The 20,835-nt window shown below is 38.5% G+C and overlaps 1 protein-coding gene across 5 annotated transcripts in view; it reads left to right on the top strand.

The window, feature by feature from the left end:
- The window catches only part of Gk (glycerol kinase), a 71,542-nt gene that overhangs the window by 6,089 nt on the left and 44,618 nt on the right, over positions 1 to 20,835 (top strand). For all 5 annotated transcript variants that reach the window (XM_028765038.1, XM_028765036.1, XM_028765037.1 and 2 more), the window contains exons 2-4: positions 9,349 to 9,422; positions 10,118 to 10,224; positions 17,144 to 17,221. In XM_028765038.1, coding sequence (XP_028620871.1) covers positions 9,349 to 9,422; positions 10,118 to 10,224; positions 17,144 to 17,221 — 259 coding nt within the window. The remainder of the gene's footprint in view (positions 1 to 9,348; positions 9,423 to 10,117; positions 10,225 to 17,143; positions 17,222 to 20,835) is intronic.

The raw sequence follows: 20,835 nt of genomic DNA, 5'->3' as shown, positions 1-20,835 counted from the left end.
TTTCTTTCTTTCTTTCTTTCTTTCTTTCTTTCTTTCTTTCTTTCTTTCGTTTTCTTTCCTTCTTTCCCTTCTTTTCTTCCTTCCTTCCTTTCTTCCTTCCTTTTTTCTTTCTCCTTTCTTATTCAATACATATGTTTTTGGTTTGTTTGTTTATTTGTTTGTTTGTTTGTTTTGAGCCAGTCCTACCACTGGAGGTTTGCCTGGAACTCAACGTAACCTAGACTAGCCTCAAGCACATAACTGACTATCTTCCTGCTTTACCTTCTTAAGTGCTGAGATTACAGGAATGAACCACCATGCCCAGCTTTTAGGAGCTTTCAATTCTATACTTCCCTAAAGGCACGCAATAGTTACTTACTCTTTATGAGCAAGCGCATGAGTCAACATAAGCATCTTGGGACTGAGATGTGTTGGCTGAATAAAAAACTTGGGAAATGTAAAATTTGGCCAGTAGCTATTAGATGTCAGCATGTCTCGAAATAAAATATTTTGTGGTACTAGGGACCAAGCATAGGGTCTTGTAAATGCTAAACAGGAGCTATACAGCTGAGCTACATGCCTTGCTTTACAAACTCATTTCAGATGAACTTACATAACCCAGGCTGGCCTTAAAACTCAGTATGTAGCCACGGATAACTCCTGATCCTCCTGTCTCCACGTCCCATGTACTGGGCTTACAGATGTGTACCATCACACCTAGCCTACTATTTCATTAAAACTTTTTATTAAATAATGTGTGTGTGTTATATGTGTGTGTGTTTGTCTATGTGTGTTGATGTGTGTACTTGCAAAAACCTGCACTTCCAGGAACTTATTCTGTCATTTAACCATGTAGGTCTTGAAGATTGAACTCAGGTCATCAGGCCTGGCAACAAGCACCTTTGCCCTTCAACCATCATACCAGCAAAATTTTGCCTTTAAAAAATTATTTTATTTTTGTTTTACATGTATAGGTGTTTTGCCTGTGCTACATGGATGCCTGATGCAGTTCAGAGACCAGAAGAGGGCCTCAGATCCCATGGAACTGGAGTTACAGATAGTTGTTGCAATGTGGTTACTGGGATTTGAATCTGGTTCTTCTAGAAAAATAAGTGGGGCCATTTATCCAGTCCATGTTTTTTTTTTAAGAATTTGATTTATTTTTGTATGCATGTATCTGTAAATATGTGTCTGTGTGAGTCCTATAGAAGGAAGGAAGGAAGGAAGGAAGGAAGGAAGGAAGGAAGGAAGGAAAAAAGGAAGGAAGGAAGGAAGAGAGGGAGGAAGGAATGAAGAAAAGTGTGTCAGATCACTTGATACTGAAATTATCCCATGTGAATAAAAAGCCCTGATTTCATTCAAAATATTTTTAAATTGCATTTTATTTGGCAAAGGTGTATCTCTATGTGTGCGTGTGTGTGTGTGTGTATGTGTGTGTGTGTGTGTCTGTGTGTCTGTGTGTCTGTGTGCATGTGTGCATGTGTATGTGTGTGTAGGTCAGAGGACAATTTGCCAGAGTTGATTCTTCAATCATGCAAGTTCTAGGACTTGAACTCAAATCTTCTGCCTTGGTAGCCAATGCCTGTACCTGATGATTTTTCTCACTGGTCCTTGCAATCTCATTGTTAGGAAATGGTGTGATAATGCATGTCTGTAATCTTATGATACTAAGGCAAAAGGATTGCAAATTAGAGGCTGGCTTAGGCTATGCAGCAAGATCTTGTCTAAGAAAATAAAAGAAAAAAGAAAAGAAAGAAAAAAATATAATTTCTATGTTCTCTTCTGTGGTATTAGGCCATTAATCCTTTTCGGGTCAGTTTTGCAGTGTAATACATTTGTGGCTAGTATTTTTATATTTGGACATCCAAGTTTGTGTAAAATGGTTTTCTTTTTCCAATTTTGTTTTTGATTTTTGACATAAGGTGGTGCAGGCTGGCCTCAAACTGGCCATGTAGCTGAAGACGAACAACCTCAAGCTGCTAATCTTCCTGCCTCCAAATCTAAATAGTAGGTTTAGAGTCATGTGCCACCACACCCCGCCTACATTTCTGAATAATGTCTTATCACATAGTAAATTTTAGTGTACCATAAAAGAGTAGGATGTGGTAGGATTGTGTGGGTAGGAAAAGGAATATGCATGTTTATGATGGTGTGGCTAAATTTGTTGCAGGATACTGGAGGCAAACCCTGCAGGACACTTAGGAAAGTGAACATGACCTCTTTCTATGACTCTTTCACATGTCAGGAAATATATACATCAATATGTTTCAGCAGATCATTGTAAAACTTTTAAAATAATGATTTTGATTCTGCAGTTCTTACTATCTCTGAAATTGAATAGTAATTTAGTTGTAGAGGTGAAATAGAGATCTGACATTTTAAAGGGTTTTTTGTTTTGTTTTTGTTTGTGTGTGTTTGTTTGTTTGTTTGTTTGAAGGCAGAATCTCATGTAGCCCAAACCTTTAAATTTGCCACATAGCCAAGGCTGTCTTTGAACTCCAGATCTTCCTGCCTCTTACCTCCCAAGTGTTAGGGTTCCAAGTGTTTGCCACATTGCCCAGCTCAGATCTTGTGATATCTAATTTTGCTAATATCATTTCTAGGTAACACAGTAATGAGAGTAAAAGGGTAGAAGGAGGAGGGAGAAACAACTGTAGTCCTGGAAACAGCAATTGGATATATACTATATCTGCACCATGCCAAAGTCCCTCCTACGTTAACTTTTATTTTTATGTATATGATGACTCATGTAGTTCAGACTAGACTTGAACTTATTCTATAGCTGATGATGATCCTCCTGTCTTTATTGGCTGCATGCAGAGTTTATGTACTAGCATTCCTGGTTCATTGTGTGGAACATCAAATTCGGGGCTTTGTTCATTCTTAACAAACATTCTATCACCTATGCTGTATCTCCAGCCCATATATTAATTTTTTTCTTGCTCTCTTTTTTACTTTTACTTAAAAAAAATTATGTGTATGGGTATATGGCCTGCATGTATGTGGTGCCCAATTAGACTAGAAGAGGACTTTAGATCTTCTAGAACTGGAGTTAGGCTTGTAAGTTACCATATGGGTGTTAGATACAAAACTCAGGTCTTCTGGAAGTGCATCAGTGTCCTTAACCACTGAGCTATCTCTCTAGCCCCATCCCCTTATCATTTTGACACTGGAAATCTAAATCAGGATCCAAGCAAATGTTTTACTACTGTGTTATATCCATAGCATCCACAGACAAAATCTGGAATTGAGACAAAATGTGAAGAGGTAAATGATTTATCTGTTTGTATTTTGGAACAGAATCTCATTTAGCTCAGTATAGCCTCAGATACAGAATGACCTTGAACTCCTAGTCCTCCTTCCTCCACTTCCCAAATTCTGAGATTATAGATACAAGCCACCATGTATGATTATTTCATTTTTGGTTTTTATTTGTTGAGACAGAGTCTCAGTCTCAAGCTGACCTGGAACTCAGTATTTAACCCAAGCTGAACTCAAATTCACAAGAGTGCTGGTCTAGCCTCCCAAGTGCTGGGATTACATATATAATTCTCCATCTCTAGGCTATTATTATTATTATTATTACTATTACTACTGCTATTATTAGTAGTATCTCATTATTATTATTGTTATTATTATTTGTTTGTTTCTTTTTTTTCAAGACAGGGCTTCTCTAAGTAGCTCTTGCTGTCCTGGACTTGCTTTGTAGACCAGGCTGACCTTGAATTCACAGAGATCCACCTGCCTCTGCTATGATCAAAGTCATGTGCCACCATGCCTAGCTTTTAGGTTATTTTTATTCAGACTGTTTTGGTCTGTTTTTTAAAAAACAAGGTATCTTACTGCATAGCCAACCTTAGGTTGGCGTAAAGTTCTCATACTCACTGTGTTAGGATTGCAAACATGCACTACTGTGAACAGCTATTTGGTCTTTTCACAGATGGGAAATTCATGAGGCTCAGAAATAAATGAAAAGCAAACAACTGATGTGGGCAGGGCTGGGACTTCACCTCCCCAAGAAGCATTTTGTGCCTCCAAGCCCTGTCCTTTTTTTGCCTCTGAATTATGGCAAACAAAGTTCTTGATGGTTCTCTGGCCCACATGAAGTTCTGGTAATAGATATTTCTTTAGATGACCTGAAATAGAAACAACTGACTTCTGGGCATCCTTTTACTCTAGACAGCAACACCCCAAGTGAACATTGTCTATAGTGATTTTATTTATTTATTTATTTATTTATTTATTTATTTATTTATTTAGACAGAGCCTTGTAGTTTCAGGCTGCCTATAACCCAGGCTGGTCTCAAATTCCCAAGAATCCTGCTCCAGGCGTCCAAGTGCTAGGATTACAGATATGATCCTCCATTTTCTTTCCCATTCTGTACCTGCCTTCTCTTTTGTCTCATAACACTGTCTCCACATGCTAGGCTGCCACATGTCATGTGGTCTCTGAATGCTTCTTCTTTCCTTGTTACAAGTCTCCTAGTCCCAACTGTTGCTGCTCTCCTGATGGAATCCTCCATGTGCCATACTTGTTATTACCACAGGTGCAATACTGTGGCTTTCCTGGGCCCACCCTTGCCCACTTCTATGGCCATCATAGCAGTAGAGGTCATTGTGTACTCTCGCCCACCTATACATCCTGCACACATGTATTTCCTGCCTCACATAACCCATTTCTGTTCAACCAGAATTTACCTCTTCTGGAACCTCTACCTGACTCCCACATGTCTGCATACAACATATCTTTTTCTCTTCATATGCCTAGAAGTTGTATTGTGGAAAGATTTCTCTGTATCACTACTATGGAGTAGGTAATTAAAAGTAATAATTTTGGTAGTATGATATCAAAGTAGGAAAGCACTGTGTTTGCTGTGATTAAACATCTGACCAAAGCAATTTGGGCAAGAAAGGATTTATTCAGCTTCCACTTCCCCATTGCTGTTGGAGGAAGTCAGAACAGGAACTCAAGCAGGACAGGAACCTGGAGGCAGGAGCTGATACAGAGGCCATGGAGGTATACTGCTTACTGGCTTGCTCATCTTGACTTGCTTAGCCTATTTTATTATAGAACCTGGGACCACCAGCCCAGGGATGACCCTCCCCTCAATGGACTGGGCCATCTCTCATCAATCACTAATTAAGAAAAAGCCCTACATCCTTGCCTTGCTGGAAAGCCTGATCTTATGGAGGCAAGGATTAATTGAGGATCCCACCTCCCTGATGCTTCTGGCTTATGTCATGTTGACAGAAAACACACTGAATTGGTGTTGAGAAAGGTGATCCTTAGCAATTTGTCAGTTCTATCTGATCTCCTGACTCTCACCAGGTAAATATGAGTATTGTATATTAGAGCCACTGATTCTAAGTGGTAATGTGTTTAGTTTTCATCTTCAAACTATATTGTTAGCTTCATTTTTTAAAGAACCGGATTCTGGAAGCTGAAGTCAGAATGTAAATTTAGTTTCCAGGACCATCTGGAAGTTTTCGTCTCTCTTTCCCAGCTCCTGAAAAGGCCTAGAGAAGCAATAAGCACTGTCTGAAAATGCTAGGCCACAGGTTCTCAAGCATGTCTTCTTATTCTAACCACCTCATTGTGCTTTTTGGTTTTGGTTGTTTTTTTCTCAGACAGAGTCTCCTGGAGCCCATGCTGATCTGAAACTCACAATCCTGCTCACACTTTCAAGTGCTGGTATTAACTGGTGGCAGACTTGGTAAAGGCTTCTGAAGTCAACTTGGAAAAAATAAACTATAACAACCAATATGACCATGCTGGACTTTGAAAAGGAATATCTTCATTTCTTTTTGCATGTGCGTGGTGGATACATTGGATGCATGTGAGTGTATGGGTGCATATGTCCATGTATGCACATGCACATGCAATATGTATCTTGCCCTTTCAATTTCTAGCTTATTCCTTTAAGGCAAAGTCACTGTATGGAAGTTTGCCGTTTTATCTGGGCTGGCTAGCCAGTGAGCTCCTTGTCTTTACCACCCAATGCTGGGGTTACAGGCACATAAACTCATGCTTGGTTTTTAATGTGAGTGCTGGTAATTCTGAGGTTCTCATATTTGCACATCAAACACACACCTTTTCGTCTCCCCAGACATTCTCCCTACTATTTTTTTTTAGAAAGATGCTCTTATTGTGCTATCTTCCCAGTTTCCTCCAATCTCTAGAAAGATTCCCACACTGTAGCCTAGACTGGCCTGGAACCTACCATATAGCTGAAGCTAACTTCACATTTGGGAGGAGTCCTCCTGTTTTTGCCTCCCCAGTTCTGAGATTACAGGTATAAGTCCCCATAACAAGCTCCTGCTATTTCTATTTGTTTGTTTCTTATTTACTTTGAAACAACATCTCCCTTGCTATGCTTGGTACTTGCTATGTAGACCAGGCTGATTTTAAAGTCAAAGAGGTTTGCCTGCTTCAGCCTCCCATCTGCTGGAATCGAAGGAATGTATCATCATGGTTGACTATTTATTTATTCAGACAGGGTCTCATGTAGCCCAGCTTGGGCTTGAACTCTTGATCTTTCTGCCAATAGCTCCTAAGTGCTGGAATTATAGGTTTATAGGTATATACCACTACATCTAATTTTATGCAGTTCTGGATTTCAAGCCCAAGGCCTTCCAGTACACGCTTGGCAAACATTCTTACTCCTGAACTACACCTCTCTAGCACTCTACATTCTCATTTTATCCATCTCTTCCCACTTTTTGTTTGTTTTAGATGTTTGTTTATTTACAGTGTTCTCCTGGCTGACCTGTAACTCAATATGCAGATATCTAAGATCAAGCTAGTCTCAAACTCTAGCATGTCTCCTGGCTCCGCCTCCCAGTTTATTAGACTACATATGTGAGCCACCAAACCTACCTTGGCTAGTCTTATCTGATAATTTGTCTTCCAGTAAGTACTTGTAATAGAACATTTTTTTTTCAAATCTTCAACAAATGTGCAAGGTACCATTCTGTGTCCTGGGGATATGTCGATAAATAAATTACAGCTAATTGAGCCTACATCCTAGTCACACAACTTTAATACTGAGTTGTAAATCATAAGCTGGGTTCTGTCAGGGTTTTTTATGATATTGAGTTAACCTTTGATTTATAAGATATTTTATCTCCTTGAAGAACTTTAGAATTTGCCTTTTTGCTTTATGTTTATCACTTCTCCAGAAAAACGGGTGACGTTATGACAAGGGAAGAAAACAACTGGTCAGAGGGAGTGTTCTCATTTTACTGTTGCTTTTTGTAGTCTGTACTGAGCAGATAATTTTCTCCCATAGGAAACTGAGGCATGGCACTACTCGAGGAACTGATTAGAAATGACTTTTATGCTGTAATTACAGTGATTTGGAGAGTACATTTTAGTTAAGTTATGCATTCTTCTCCTGAAATCATAAGAAAATTGATACTCAAGCACCAGGGTACTACTCAAGCACCAGGGTACTAACTGGTGGAAACAAGGTCTAACAAGGAATGTTGCTAAATTTTTAAAAGTGTTGCTTTATTTCATTGAAATTATGTGAAATTATATATATATATTTTCATTGACTTTCATCTCCCAGCTTTAATGTTTTTTATCAAGGGTCTGAAGTTTATGACATGATCATAGAGAGTGCCTAGATATGTGGGGCCTCCAGTTAGCCATTTCTCTTCTGTCTGACAGGGTTCCATTTTCCTGTTCTAAGAGCTCAATAAAGGTACCACTACATCTCCCTGCAAAACATCCTGCATGAGTATCTTCCTTTCTTCTCATCCAAGAGGAATGAGGATATACCAATTTTCTTATTATTGTTGATTTTTATTCTCAAGGAAGCCCATGCTATTTATATTAATTTCCATTTTGTAGAGAACAATTTAGGTTTATTTAGAGATAAAGAGCTGTTTTTTTTTTTTTGACTCAGCTTTGGTATGTAGCTCAGGCTGGCCTCAAATCATGGCAACCCTCCTGCTTCAGTCTCCAGAATGCTGAGGTTACAAGTATATACCATCACTCTTGGTAGCAATTTCCTCATTTAAAAAATGCTTTATTACATTTCCTTTTCTTAGGAGAAATTCTTTTGTTTTCTTATTTATTCTTTAACACATTCAATCATGGGGACAGTGAATTTAGTTGTCTTCACTCATCTCTTCCTCCATTTGCTGCTGAAACCCTTCTGCCCAAGAAGACCTGCTTGTAGGTTGCTTTTTATTGTATCTGTGACCTACTGACTTTAATTAGAGTGGTAATGCTAAAAGTGTGTCAGGGAGGGTGATGCCCCCGAGCCTCTATCTATGATGAAATGCTGACAGAGTGAATCTTGTGTAGGCCCTGTGCAGGGAAACACAGCCTCAGTGAGTTTATGAGGGCGACAACCATGTCATGTCCAGAAGACACTTTGTTCCATAGCTACTCATCCTCTAGCTCTTGCATTTTCTTCATCCCCTCTTTGATGTTCCCTGAGTCTTGGAGGGATATTTAGAAGGCAGTTTAATAACATGTCCATTTAACAAAATGGTAGTAGTTGGTTCCCTTCTGAGCCTATACCATTCCCAGCCATGACCAAGTTTCCATTTATGAGAAATTCTTTCACTTGTTTTTTTTTAATGTATTTTTATTTTATGTGTTTGAGTGTTTTGCCTGTACATATATCTGTGCAGCACATGCATGCCTGATGTCCACGGAGGCTAGAGGTGTCCAATCTGGAACTGGCGTAACAGAGGGTTGTGGGTGCTGCAAATGGAACCCAGGATCCTCTCAAAGAACAGTCAGTGCTCTAAACAGTGGAGCCATCTCTCCACAGTTTTTTTTTTTTTTGAGAAATTGTCCATAGTTCTTGTCGACAGAGTGTCACATTGTAACTCAGGTTAGCCTCAAAGTATGGATTCTTCTGCCCAAGCCTCCTGAGCCCTCAGATGTGAGTCCCCATCAACCCTAGTTATGAGAAGTTATTTCTAGTGTGTAATATTGCAGTTTTTAAGATACATTTTAATACATATATATGCATGCTCTCTCTCTCTCTCTCTCTCTCTCTCTCTCTCTCTCTCTCTCTCTCTCTGTGTGTGTGTGTGTGTGTGGGTGTGTGTGTGTGTGTTTGTGTGTGTGTGTATGTATTTGTTTGGAGTTATAAGCCAGATGAAGTGGCTTCTGGAAATTGAACTTGGATCTTTTGGAGAATAGCAAGTGCTCTTAACCACTGAATCATCTCTACAGACACTGACATTGTAATGTTTCGTGATTCTGTCTGAAGAATAAGCCAAACATCATTGGTCATCATTGCATCTGACTCAGTCTTTTCTATATGTTAATAAGAGCTTCATTTGCTCTGTAACTTTAAACAAATTTGATACCAACTTGCATTTTTATACTGATGTGTTTTTCAGGTTTTCAATTCAAAAACAGCTGAACTTCTTAGTCATCATCAAGTAGAAATAAAACAGGAATTCCCAAGAGAAGGGTATGTTTCTTAATTTAATATGTAAAGACATATCACATTTATTGGTTTATCTCACCCCATGTATGCTGTGGATTGGTATAGTAACTTAGCCAGATACCTTCTGGAGAAGACCTGCGAGAATGGAAGTAGTTAAGAAATGAAGCTATAATGTAGTATTTCAGCAAAAATAGCGGAACAATGAGTAGCATAGGGATTCATTGACAGAAAGCAAAGTTTAAGTAGTGTAACACACACACAAAACCTGTAATACAACAAAGGAATATTAACTATCAGAAACTCTGCATTAAGTCTGAAGTGGTTTCTTTCTGTGTTTCTGATACTAGCTGTGCTGAAATGATTACTTTTTTATGAATTGGTTGTGTTTTACTTTTGATTTTGACTTTTGAAACCAAGATAGTATCAATCTACAGACCAACCTAAGACAGTCATCCTGCCTTAGCCTCTCAAGTGCTGGGATTTGATCAATGATCATCCTTAGAAGGATGGATTATTATTAGCTTGTGAGGAATAAGAAAAATGTATGGAAAATAGGTGTTTTCTCCATTCATTTAGAATGTAGAATACAGATATGCTTTGCTTGCCCTAATTTTCTCACTTATGTGCTAGGCACACCTAGTAAGTTATGTATTTATGGAAACTTGTTAGGTTTGTATTGTATTCTTGGAAACTAACACATTTATCCTTTTGTTCCAAAGATGGGTAGAGCAAGACCCGAAAGAAATCCTGCAGTCCGTTTATGAGTGTATAGAGAAAACGTGTGAGAAACTTGGACAGCTCAATATTGATATTTCCAACATCAAAGGTATTTTGATCGAGTATTTTCCCCATATAGTCCAGCTCTGCCAATCCCATTCATGAATTTATTCTTTCAGCTTATAATGGAGTCCTTATGCGCAACAAGGCTTTTTTGGTGAAAATTTGTGGGTAAAACAATAACCAAGATTCAGTCCCTGTTCGCTCTGACATTTTATTCTGATGCACATGAGGAATAATAAAAGAAGACTATACAAGTTAATCTTACATACTAACAAATGCCATGTGGAAAATTAAAAAATAAAAGATATGATAGAGTGTACCTATGTGACTTAGACACAGGAGGTGGCCACGGGAGGGCTTCTCTTCTCTGAGGAGCTGATTTTTTGTTTTTGTTTTGTTTTGTTTTGTTTTGTTTTGTTGAGATTTCAAGGGACTTGAGGGGTCAGGCATGTGCCTGGAGAAAAATATTTGAAGAACAAATAAACAAATAAATATCCCAAGCTGCCATGTTTGGTTGATGTCCCTGGGAGGCCTGCCCTTTTCTGAAGCAAAAGGAGGAGGAGTGGATCTCGGGGAAATGTGGAGGAGGAACTGGGGGAGAAGAGAGAGGAGAAACTGTAATCAAGATATACTATATGAGAGAAAGAATAATTTAAAAAGCAATAAAATAAAAAATGTAAAATTAAAAAATTAGTCAATGTATCTCCTGTTTAGAAATTAGAAATTCATATTGGGTTTTAGTCATTCTTTGTTTTCGTTTCCCTTGAATTTCTTTATAGTAATGCTCTAAAACTGTTCAATTCAGTAGAATAGATAATGAATTCAAATCTGATAAGGAGATGCTGGAGCTCAGGTGTCACTTGAGGGACATTGAAACATCACAATGGAGGAGATCTGTGGTTCTCCTTTTCATTCTTACAATTTCTTATGGAATTTCACTTTCCTACAACTTTAACTAACACAGTTTTATTCCCTTTTTTACATTTCTCTAATTTTGCATATGCCTTTTGTCATTGTTGGACAATTGTTTCCATTCCTATTTTTATTTTGCTTTTCTTTATTTGGTTTCATGTACTCTTTCCTTATTTATTTTTATAATATTTAGTAGCATTTGACTTTGTCTTCTTAACTATTGAGTTTTAATCTTTTTATTAATTAAATTTATTCTCTGACAATATAAAATAAACATCTCATGCAAAGATCTCAAGGTGGGACTATAAATTGACAGTCTAGACTCACAAAGAAGACCACAATGTTACACACACAGTATAAACAAGTTGAGAGGCCAGAGTGGGTAGGTAAGGAGTTTCATAGAACTGAGATTGGAGAGATCAAGGGAGACTTGTCAACCATATTTAGGACTTTGAGTGTTAGTTTTAGTGTCAGAATGGACAGGTCATAACTCACAATTTAGAGACAGCTCTATACCTGGTGTGTCAAAAGCAGATTCTGATGGCCTAACATTTGTTAGACACAGGGAGACAAGTGTGAGTCTTCTGTCAAACTGTTGAGAGGATATGGTGTCTTGACTGACAGGTGGTGAAATGGAAGCAAGGAGAAAGGACCAGTACTTGTTGCTTGGTTGGCTATAATGGTAGTGTAGAGAGTAGTGAGTAGTCAGGCAAGGGGAAGATGTGAGTCAAAGGTGATGCTTCAGCTTCTTGTAGTTTCTGTTTTCTTTTGTTGTGTCTGGATATGTGTTGCTACTCTGCAGACAGGAATGAACAGACAGCTTTTATTTACAGGAGAAACACTAGAGGGAAGAATAATTTGGAGGAATAGTGTTTGAAGTCCAAATACTTTACATACAGAATTTCTATGAAATCATTTCCTGAAAGTATGAATTTGTTGTAAATCTCCCTATGAATTACTTTTTATTACTTATATAGGGAGACAAAGTTACTTGATATCCAAGGCTGCTAGAACATTGTGTAGTGTGCAAACTACACATGGTTATTGCTGTCCCTTGTCTCTTATAGCTCGTACTATGTTTTTGCAATTTGTGTGTTTGATATATATTTTTTTAAACAAGGAGTCACTAAATAGACCTTTCCAGCTTGAAATTTGTTACAGGCATGTACCACTTTCCCCACTTTTTTAAAAAAATTAAATCATTTATTTACTTATTTGGTTAGGTAGTTTGACCATCCATAGAAAGAACCACCATCACCATCCGTGTGTGTATGTGTGTGTGTGTGTGTATGTGTATGTGCGTGCACATGTGCTTGTTTGCGTACTTGCATGTGGGCTCCTACATGTTTTGATTGTTTTGATATCATCTTGGGTCTAAGACTTACGATACTTCTAAGACTTTTTCCTAATTTTATTTTCTCTTTATTTGGTTGTTTTTGTTGTTACTATTGATTTTTGTGTTAGTTTTTCGGTTTTTTTTTTAGACTAGGTCTGTTTTAGATAGGGTTTCTATTGTTGTGAAGAGACACCACGACCACAGCAACTCCTATAAAGGAAAGCATTTAATTTGGACTTGCTTACAAGTTCAGAGATTTAGTTCATTTTTGTCATGGCAGGAAGCATGGCAGCACACAGCCAGACATGGTGCTGGAGAAGGAGAGCTCTGTTTCTGCCTTTCTTTGCTGGTATTAAAGGCATATACCACAACAGCCAGCTATTCTTACAACTAATTAGAAGTGCAGTCATCAAATTGATGTGAGTTATACATCAAAATGGTTGCTCTTCTTTCTTGGAGATATTCTTCCAGTCTGAAACTGTATAAACAATTAACAGGTACTCAGTAGTGCTCAGTTGCTCAGTTGTCAAGAGTCACATTGCCTCAGAGGCATAAAACCAGCTTGGATGTTTAATGTAGAGTCCAGAGTAACGTTGGTTTTGGCATTGACATTGTTCTGCCTTCGTGACAGATAAGTGGGATGCAATATGGTGGCCTTCTGAACCATTGGTATACCAGTCTGTCTTGGGTTATGTGTTGTATGTGAAAATGACGCAGAGTTCTTCACCAAGGGATTTGTCTCACCCTTCCAGTAACTGGCCTGTAAGACTTAAACATGTATCTATCTTTTTCTTCTTTTCCTCCTAATCCATGTGCTGTCTTGGATCTCTCTATGGAGACCAGACTAGCTCAGACACAAAGAGACCCATTTTCCTCTTCCTCCCAAGAGCTGAGATTATAACAACTATCTTTTTGACATACCCATTTGTCCAATATAAAAGTCATACCAATCCAAATGATTCCTTCTGCAAGCAACAGCCTGTAGCCAAGGGTGAAAACATCTCATAATGCTTGCTATACCAGTTCAGTCATGCTACTGCTTTCCCCTGATAATTTACTGAATTGTCATCAGAATGAGGCAAGCTTTTGCTTTCCTATGTAGAATTCTAGGTGACAATACTGTAAAAGCTGTAAAGGACAAGCAATCACCTAGACCAACTTCCTTTAGCTGCACTGGGGTAAGAGGACTTAGGATATGTGGCTGTTTATTAGCGGAAGGCATTAAATACCACTCTTAAAACTCTCAAATCATTTTCCCTGGGCCACATTGATGATAATCTCACAAAGCATTTCCTTTATATTTTCTATGCAACAAGCAAATCAGCTTTGTCAGCTGAGAGCAAGACCATGTCATTTCACTTGGTGATCATTAACAGTTCATCATATCTGGTTATAACTTTCACAAATTTCTGATTCGTTCATTTTAGTTGTCTTCATCTGTCAAAAAGTATTGACTTCAAAGCTGGGTGTGGTCATGTATATCTATATTCTCAGCATCTGGGAGACTTAGGCAGGAGGATTGTTGCTAAGTTTAAAGGCAGAGTGGTCTACTGAATTGAGACCCTTTTTCAGATACCCTCACCATAAAAAAATAAAGGTCGAGAAGTGTTTTTTTCTTTTTGTCTTTGTGACTATGACCAGCTATTTAGCTGGCTTTGAACTCACAAACTCCATCCTTCTGCCTCAGCTTCTTTTTTCAATAATTTATTTATTCACTTTACATTCCATTTGTTGCCTCCTCCTTCATCTCCTCCCAGTCCTGCCCTTATAAGTCCCTCCCCCACTAACCCTTCCCTTTTCCCCATCCTTGGGTACCACCCCATCCTGGGAAATCTAGTCCCAGCAGAACTAGGCACATCCCCTTCCACTGAGGTTCAACCAGGAGGTCCAGGTAGGGGAAGGGAATCCATTGGCAGGCACCAGAGTCAGAGACAGCCACTGCTCCAATTGTTGGGGGACTCACATGAAGACCAAGCTACACATCTGTTTCACATATGTAGGGAGACTAGGTTCAGTCCCTGCATGCTCTTTGGCCAGTGGTTTAGTTTCTGTGAGGCCCCCACCCCCACCTCAGCTTCTTAAGTGCTGGGATTATAGGTATATCACCATGCTCAGTGTGAAGGGCTTAATGCATCTTCCCACATAGTGTTTGTAGTAGCAAGAAGGCTTTCTTTGTAAAGATTTTTTATTTTTTTGTGTATTTACAGCTTTTATTCCAAAATGTGTTACGATAATAAAAATGGAGCATTATTTACCTATTTCAGTGCTGGATATTCTAAACAGGGCCCATACTTAAGCACTCAGCCATATTCCCATCCATTTACTTTGAAAGGATTCACATCATCCACAATATGGCCTAGATAATCATTACTGAGACTTTAAGTATTTGCAAAACCCTTTTCTAAATATATTTTCTTAATTGTTATGACTTTTTGTTCACTTATGAATGTGTGTTTTTTGTTTGTTTGTCTTTGAGATAGATGATAAGATCTGGCTATGTAGTCCAGACTCGTCTGGAACTTACCATGTACTGAGATTAACCTCAAACCCATAACCCACCTCCTATCCAGCCTCCAAAATGTGCCAGGACCATACTCATGCCTCACCATGCTAGGTTTGGTTATTAGATTTTAAACAGTTTAATTTTTTATGAACAGTCAACGGAGAGAAAAGAGCCCCTAAAAATATTAGGTAAAGTCTGGACCCAATTGATATAAGACCAATACATTGGGTTTTATCTATATGAATGATTATATCTCTAAATATATTCCCATGAGGGAAAGCAATGTATATCTTGTGCATGTAACACTCATATGCATCTGAATGATGCAGGTAAGCTATGGTGGAGAATTAATAATCCTGAATGTGGTTTTCTGAAAAGAAAGAATAAAAACCAGAAGCAATTAATGATGTGGGCAGGTGAGATGGCTCAGTGGGTAAAGATACCTGCAGTGGGTAAAGGTGTCTTACAACCTAAGTTCAATCTCCAGTCCCCACATGGCGGAAGGTGAGACCTGATTTCTGCAAGTTTTCTTTGACTTCCACATAGGAGCATCCCTCCCAAATGTATGTAAATAAATGTAATTTAAAAGAAAAATAGGACTTTAGTGTAAAACAAGAGGTCAGAATACTGGAAAGCGTTGCATGAGGCCTGTTGTGCAGTGATAAAAATCTCTGTAGCTGAAAAAGAATACTGAAAAACAGTTTTCTGGACTTTGATTGTCTGCAAAGAAAGCAGTTTAGTTTCACTTGGCACAAAGGAATAGAAGTAAGATACAGGAGAAAGAGGGAGTGGTCAGGGAGGAATCCTAGACCAAGAATCCGATGGATCTAGCTCTAGATTAGATTCTCAATGAGTCCGAGGAACAAATTAAAAAACTGCAGGATGACAGACATATGACTTGGATTGTGACTAAAAAGAGCATCCAGGTGATTTACAGGGAACTTAACAAGGAGGAAATGGACTCTTAGCTGTGAATTCACTGTGGTTCCACATTGTGAAGTTTTCATTTTGAAACAAGTGTTACTTTTGTAATATTTCACTGTCACCACCCTTTGCTAGGCTTCTGCTGGTGTCCACTCTGAGATTCCAAGGAATTCTCTTATCCTACTCAGTTCAGACTCATGGTCTGCAACGGTCACTGTGTTCTGATAAGAGCCACCAGAGTGACCTTTACCTGTATTTCATATCTCCCAGACATCTGCTTTAATGTATAGTGACTTATTCTTAGGTGGGGACTTTTAGTCTCCTCACTTTAGATGAAATAAAATCTAAGAAGACAAAACAAGAAGACTTAAGATTGCAATTTAAACACCAGCTATTTGGCTTTGTGAGCCTAAGTACTTCTGAATGTTTCCTTAAGATTCTTTCCTTCCTTCCTTCCTTCCTTCCTTCCTTCCTTCCTTCCTTCCTTCCTTCCTTCCTTCCTTCCTTTCTTGCTTTCAAAGACATGATCTGTCTGTGTGTTGTGTGTCATAGGGGTGGGGTATTGTATATGTCATGGCAAAGGTCAGAGGACAGCTTTGTGGAGTCTTTGTAGTTCTTTTTCGTCTGAGTGGATTCCAAGGATCAAAGTCAAGTCATCAGCCTCACATGCCAAGCACCTTTACCTGTTGAATCATCATCTTACTGGCCTCTTTTGTTTTGTTTTCAGAGAAAGTGCCTCATATAGCACTTGAACTTTATGTACTGACCTTGACTCCTGGTCTCCTTCCTTACTCAGCCTTCTAAACACTGGGATTACAGGCAGCCATTCTTACTATCAGACCTGGCTGTGGCTATTTTCTAAAAATGCAGACATGCACATATGTATACACATAGGGAGGGACATTTCACATAAGAAGAGCTAAATAAATTAATGAGTTTATTGCTGCTCAGTACACAGTAACCAAATGCTCACTGTAAGCTCGTGAAGTTATTCCATCCCTTGAGATAATCTGGGGGCCTTTCCTCAATGTGGATTGTCATTGTGTGCTTATAGTGAAGTAGAAAGATTCTGTGGTAGCGTATGCCTTTTACTCATAGCATGCTAAAGACAGAGGTGGTGGGGTCTCTGTTAATTTAAGACCAGTCTGTCTACTACATAGAGAGTTCTAGGGTACATACAGTGAGAGTCTATCTCAAAAAATTGCAAGTTTAAAAGATTATTTAGTTGTTCCTTTTATTCTAAAGTAATAGTCTACATGTTTAATTTTTTTCCTTCTTTCTGCTTTAAAGCCATTGGTGTCAGCAACCAGAGGGAAACCACAGTAGTCTGGGACAAGCTAACTGGAGAGCCACTCTATAATGCCGTGGGTAAGTCATTCATGCAGAGAGGTCCAGCACAGGACCTTGTTCCATTTGCAAAGGTAGCCACACTAAGATATCTGACTGAAAAACTGTATGTTCATGGTTCCTATAAATCTGAAGAAAAGGGGTGCAGACTTCTCTTAAAAATGAGCTGTTGTGTGCATAAAATTTTGAGATCATATTTATTCATTCATATATTGAATTTCCTCTCACCCTTGCTTGCTCCCTCTTTCTGCTGATTCTTTGTATTAATATAAGTGGGTGGATAGTGCCAGAATGGTTTGTAGACCCCCACTGTGTTTTTTACATCGAAAAGAGATCTTTCTCCCTCCTACCCTGCAAAATTAAAATCGCAAGTGCTCAAAATTATCTATAAACTATTTGTATATTTACTTTTTAATCTAAAAAAATGAACTTGTTAAGATAAATGATCAGATTTTTAGCTGCTTCTGTTACAGATTTAACTATTCTATCAGGGCACACAAACTGCAAAAATCTCAAGAGTCTTTAGGTGTCAGGTCTTAGGTGTAAATGTCCCTGGGTAGGTACTAGCATTGTCCTTATCGCATGGCAGTTGCAGAGTACTACATGATAGTGCTACTTTCTAAAAGGAAAATTGTGTTCTACATCCATAATTCTTCAAAGATTTCTGTGACAAATAGCAAACCTTGCTTGCTCTGATATCCCAGGCCTGTGGTTCCAGCGCTGAGGCCAGGGGGTTGCCTCAAGTTAGGATCCAACCTGCCTTACATTGAGTGTTCTAGATGTAGGGCTCTAAAGCAAAACTTTGTTTCAAAAAAATGAGAAAGAAAGATAAAATAACACATGATTTTCATAATAAGTTACAAAGAAAGGTAGTAATGAATTTCAAAAAGAAGGAAAGGAATATGAAACAGGAAGAGGATACAGATAAAAAGCATGTACATCTAATATATATATATATATATATATATATATATATATATATGCAGAACAGGATGTTTCTAGGCAGTAAAAATTAATTGAAGCTATTAATTGAAAATGCTAGTGACTTACTGAGATAGTTGCCAAGACGTCTCAGAGGGTAGAGCCGACTGTGTATTTGTTCACTGGGGGATTCATAAGCATGAAGGAGGTGACCATTCCTTGAGAAGCCCACACCCATGCTGGCAGTTGTGTGATTTGTTCTGAGTGCCCCTTTCCTGTTAGCACTGTGCTTAAGGTCTATATTACACCATCTTTAACCAAACACCAACGCTGTTTCCGTAAAAGAGATGAAAGAAAAAATAAGGCGAGCTTGTAAGAACTGAAGTTAATTAAGTAATATTAAGGGGAAAATAGCTTTTTGTTTTATATGAGATATTAAACTTTTGATTGAAACTATTTTCTAGGCAATTAGATATTAGATTTTTTGGAAGCTTTTTATTAGTTAATTTTGGGAGAAAGCAGGATGCATTTTATGACATACATGTGGAGAAAAGAAGCTAACCAGTTGGAATCAGTTTTCTACCTTTACCTTGTAGATATCAAGGGTCAAAGACAAGTTGTCAGGCCTGGCATCAAGCGCCTTTGTCCACTGAGATGCCTCATTGTGTGTTTGTTTGTCTTGGAGCCAGTGTTTTATGTGCCCCATGCTGGCCTTGAACCCACTGTGTAGCTAAGGATAACTTTGAACTCCTGACCTTCCTCTCTCTGTTTCCTAAGGGCTTGGTTTACTGCTATATACTACCATACTTACCTTTAGATTGCTTTAAATGCAGATTTGAAAGTTTCTAACACAGATGTGATCATCTCAAATTACTATAGATTACCTCACTATAGAAATGAATGTACAATTAAATCTAAAAGCTTGGCTAGAGGCCTTTGTGTGTTTCATGTTCCATGGTGACCCCTATATATATCACAACAAACCAAGGAGGCAGGAGGCCTGTCACTTACCATTCTGTCTCAGAAGTTAAGAGTAGGAAGTTGGGAGCTAGAAGAAGAAATGGGAAGAGCACTAGAGGGTCGACATTTGGACATAGAACTTGGTTAATCATTACAAGGATAGACTTTCCTAACTTCATTTCATCCAGAAAAACATGGAACTATCATCCATACTTGTGGGTTTCAGTTGAAGGTTTCATCATGGTATTAAATATTTGGCAGCTTGATTCCAAAGGAAGATCAGATGGGATTAGTGGAAACAGAATTAGATTGTCCCATGGATTTGTGGTCAAGCTTCTCTGGCTTGTTTGTATCAGGGTGCTATGTTTGAAGTTTTAATTTTCTCTATTTTAGTTCAGACTACTAGACCCAAAACACCATAGAATTGATGGTAGCTTATTCAGCAGATATGTGCTTATTACAGTTGTAGGGGTTAAAAGTTTGAGACTGAAATCAAGGTGCCAGTTGATTGGATCTGGTGAGGGCCCACTGCCTGTCTTATGTTTTCATATGGTAGAAAGCACAGTGTAAGAAAGCAAAGTCTTTCCAGTGTTTTTCTAAGTATATGAATCCCATTTCTAAGACTTGGTGGTGTTGAATGAATCATTTCCCTAAGGTTTCTCATCCTAATTCTTTCAAATTTGGGATTAGGAATTCACTGTGAATTTTTTCTATGACATGTTCAGTCTATGATGGGACATACCTTTGATCCAAGCACTTGGGGCATGGAAGCTGGAAAATGAGGAGTTCAAGTTCACCTTCAACTATACAGTGACTCTGAGGGCAGCCTGGGATACACGAGACAAAACAAAGAAATCAGTTCATAGCATTCTTCCTTTCCCTCTTCCCCTTGTAAAGCTCTGTCATTCTAGCCTATTCTTGTCATTTTCCAGCTTTTACTTAACTGAATTATATAACTGATGGGCAATATTTATTATGAACAGGCAAATGAGAGGAGCTAATTGTATGTGTCTTTTTAAAAATTCCCTGGGATGGCTCATTGAGTGCTTGCTGTCAAGCCTGATCACCTGAGTTTGAGCCCTGGGATAGACATATAGGAGAGACTGACTGCAAGTGTCACATGACCTCCACACACATGCCAGGGCAATGTACACACAGTCACATATACACATACTGAATGAATAAATGTAATAAATAATGAAAACAATCCCTTCCATGTGGTCTTCTTTTTCATTATATGTACGTGGTAAGCACTGAGTATGTTTACTCCTAGAATACTAACAGGGAAAATAATTTACAAGAGTCTTGGGATTCACTGGTGGCTGTGGCATAGGTTAATTGAACAGATTGAATCCTGACAAAGGCTATGCTTACTTGCAATAAGGCTGGGTGCTTACTGGTATATTTTCCAGTTGTAAACAGATGTGAAAGCTCAGTGGGTCCCGTAGGTGCATATGACCCACTTTTAGATGTACCATATTAATGTGTTAATTCTGAGATCAATAAGGTAAAATCTAGTGTAATGCCTAAGGAGGAGCATCACTTTGCTTTACTGCTTCCCAAACACTCAAGTCTGTTGTTGACATTTTGGCTTTTATGTACTAGCATCTAAAGTTGATTTCAGATCCTACATGTGTATATGTGTATATGTGTGTGTGTGTACAAGTATATACATATATATACTTGTACACACACACACACACACACAGAGAGAGAGAGAGAGAGAGAGAGAGAGAGAGAGAGAGAGAGAGAGA

The sequence above is a fragment of the Grammomys surdaster genome, unplaced genomic scaffold (genome assembly GCF_004785775.1).
Source record: "Grammomys surdaster isolate TR1022 unplaced genomic scaffold, NIH_TR_1.0 148, whole genome shotgun sequence".
Classification (NCBI taxonomy): Eukaryota; Metazoa; Chordata; class Mammalia; order Rodentia; family Muridae; genus Grammomys; species Grammomys surdaster.
Note: the sequence above shows the minus strand (reverse complement) of the source record. Positions and strands in the feature narration are given on the sequence as shown.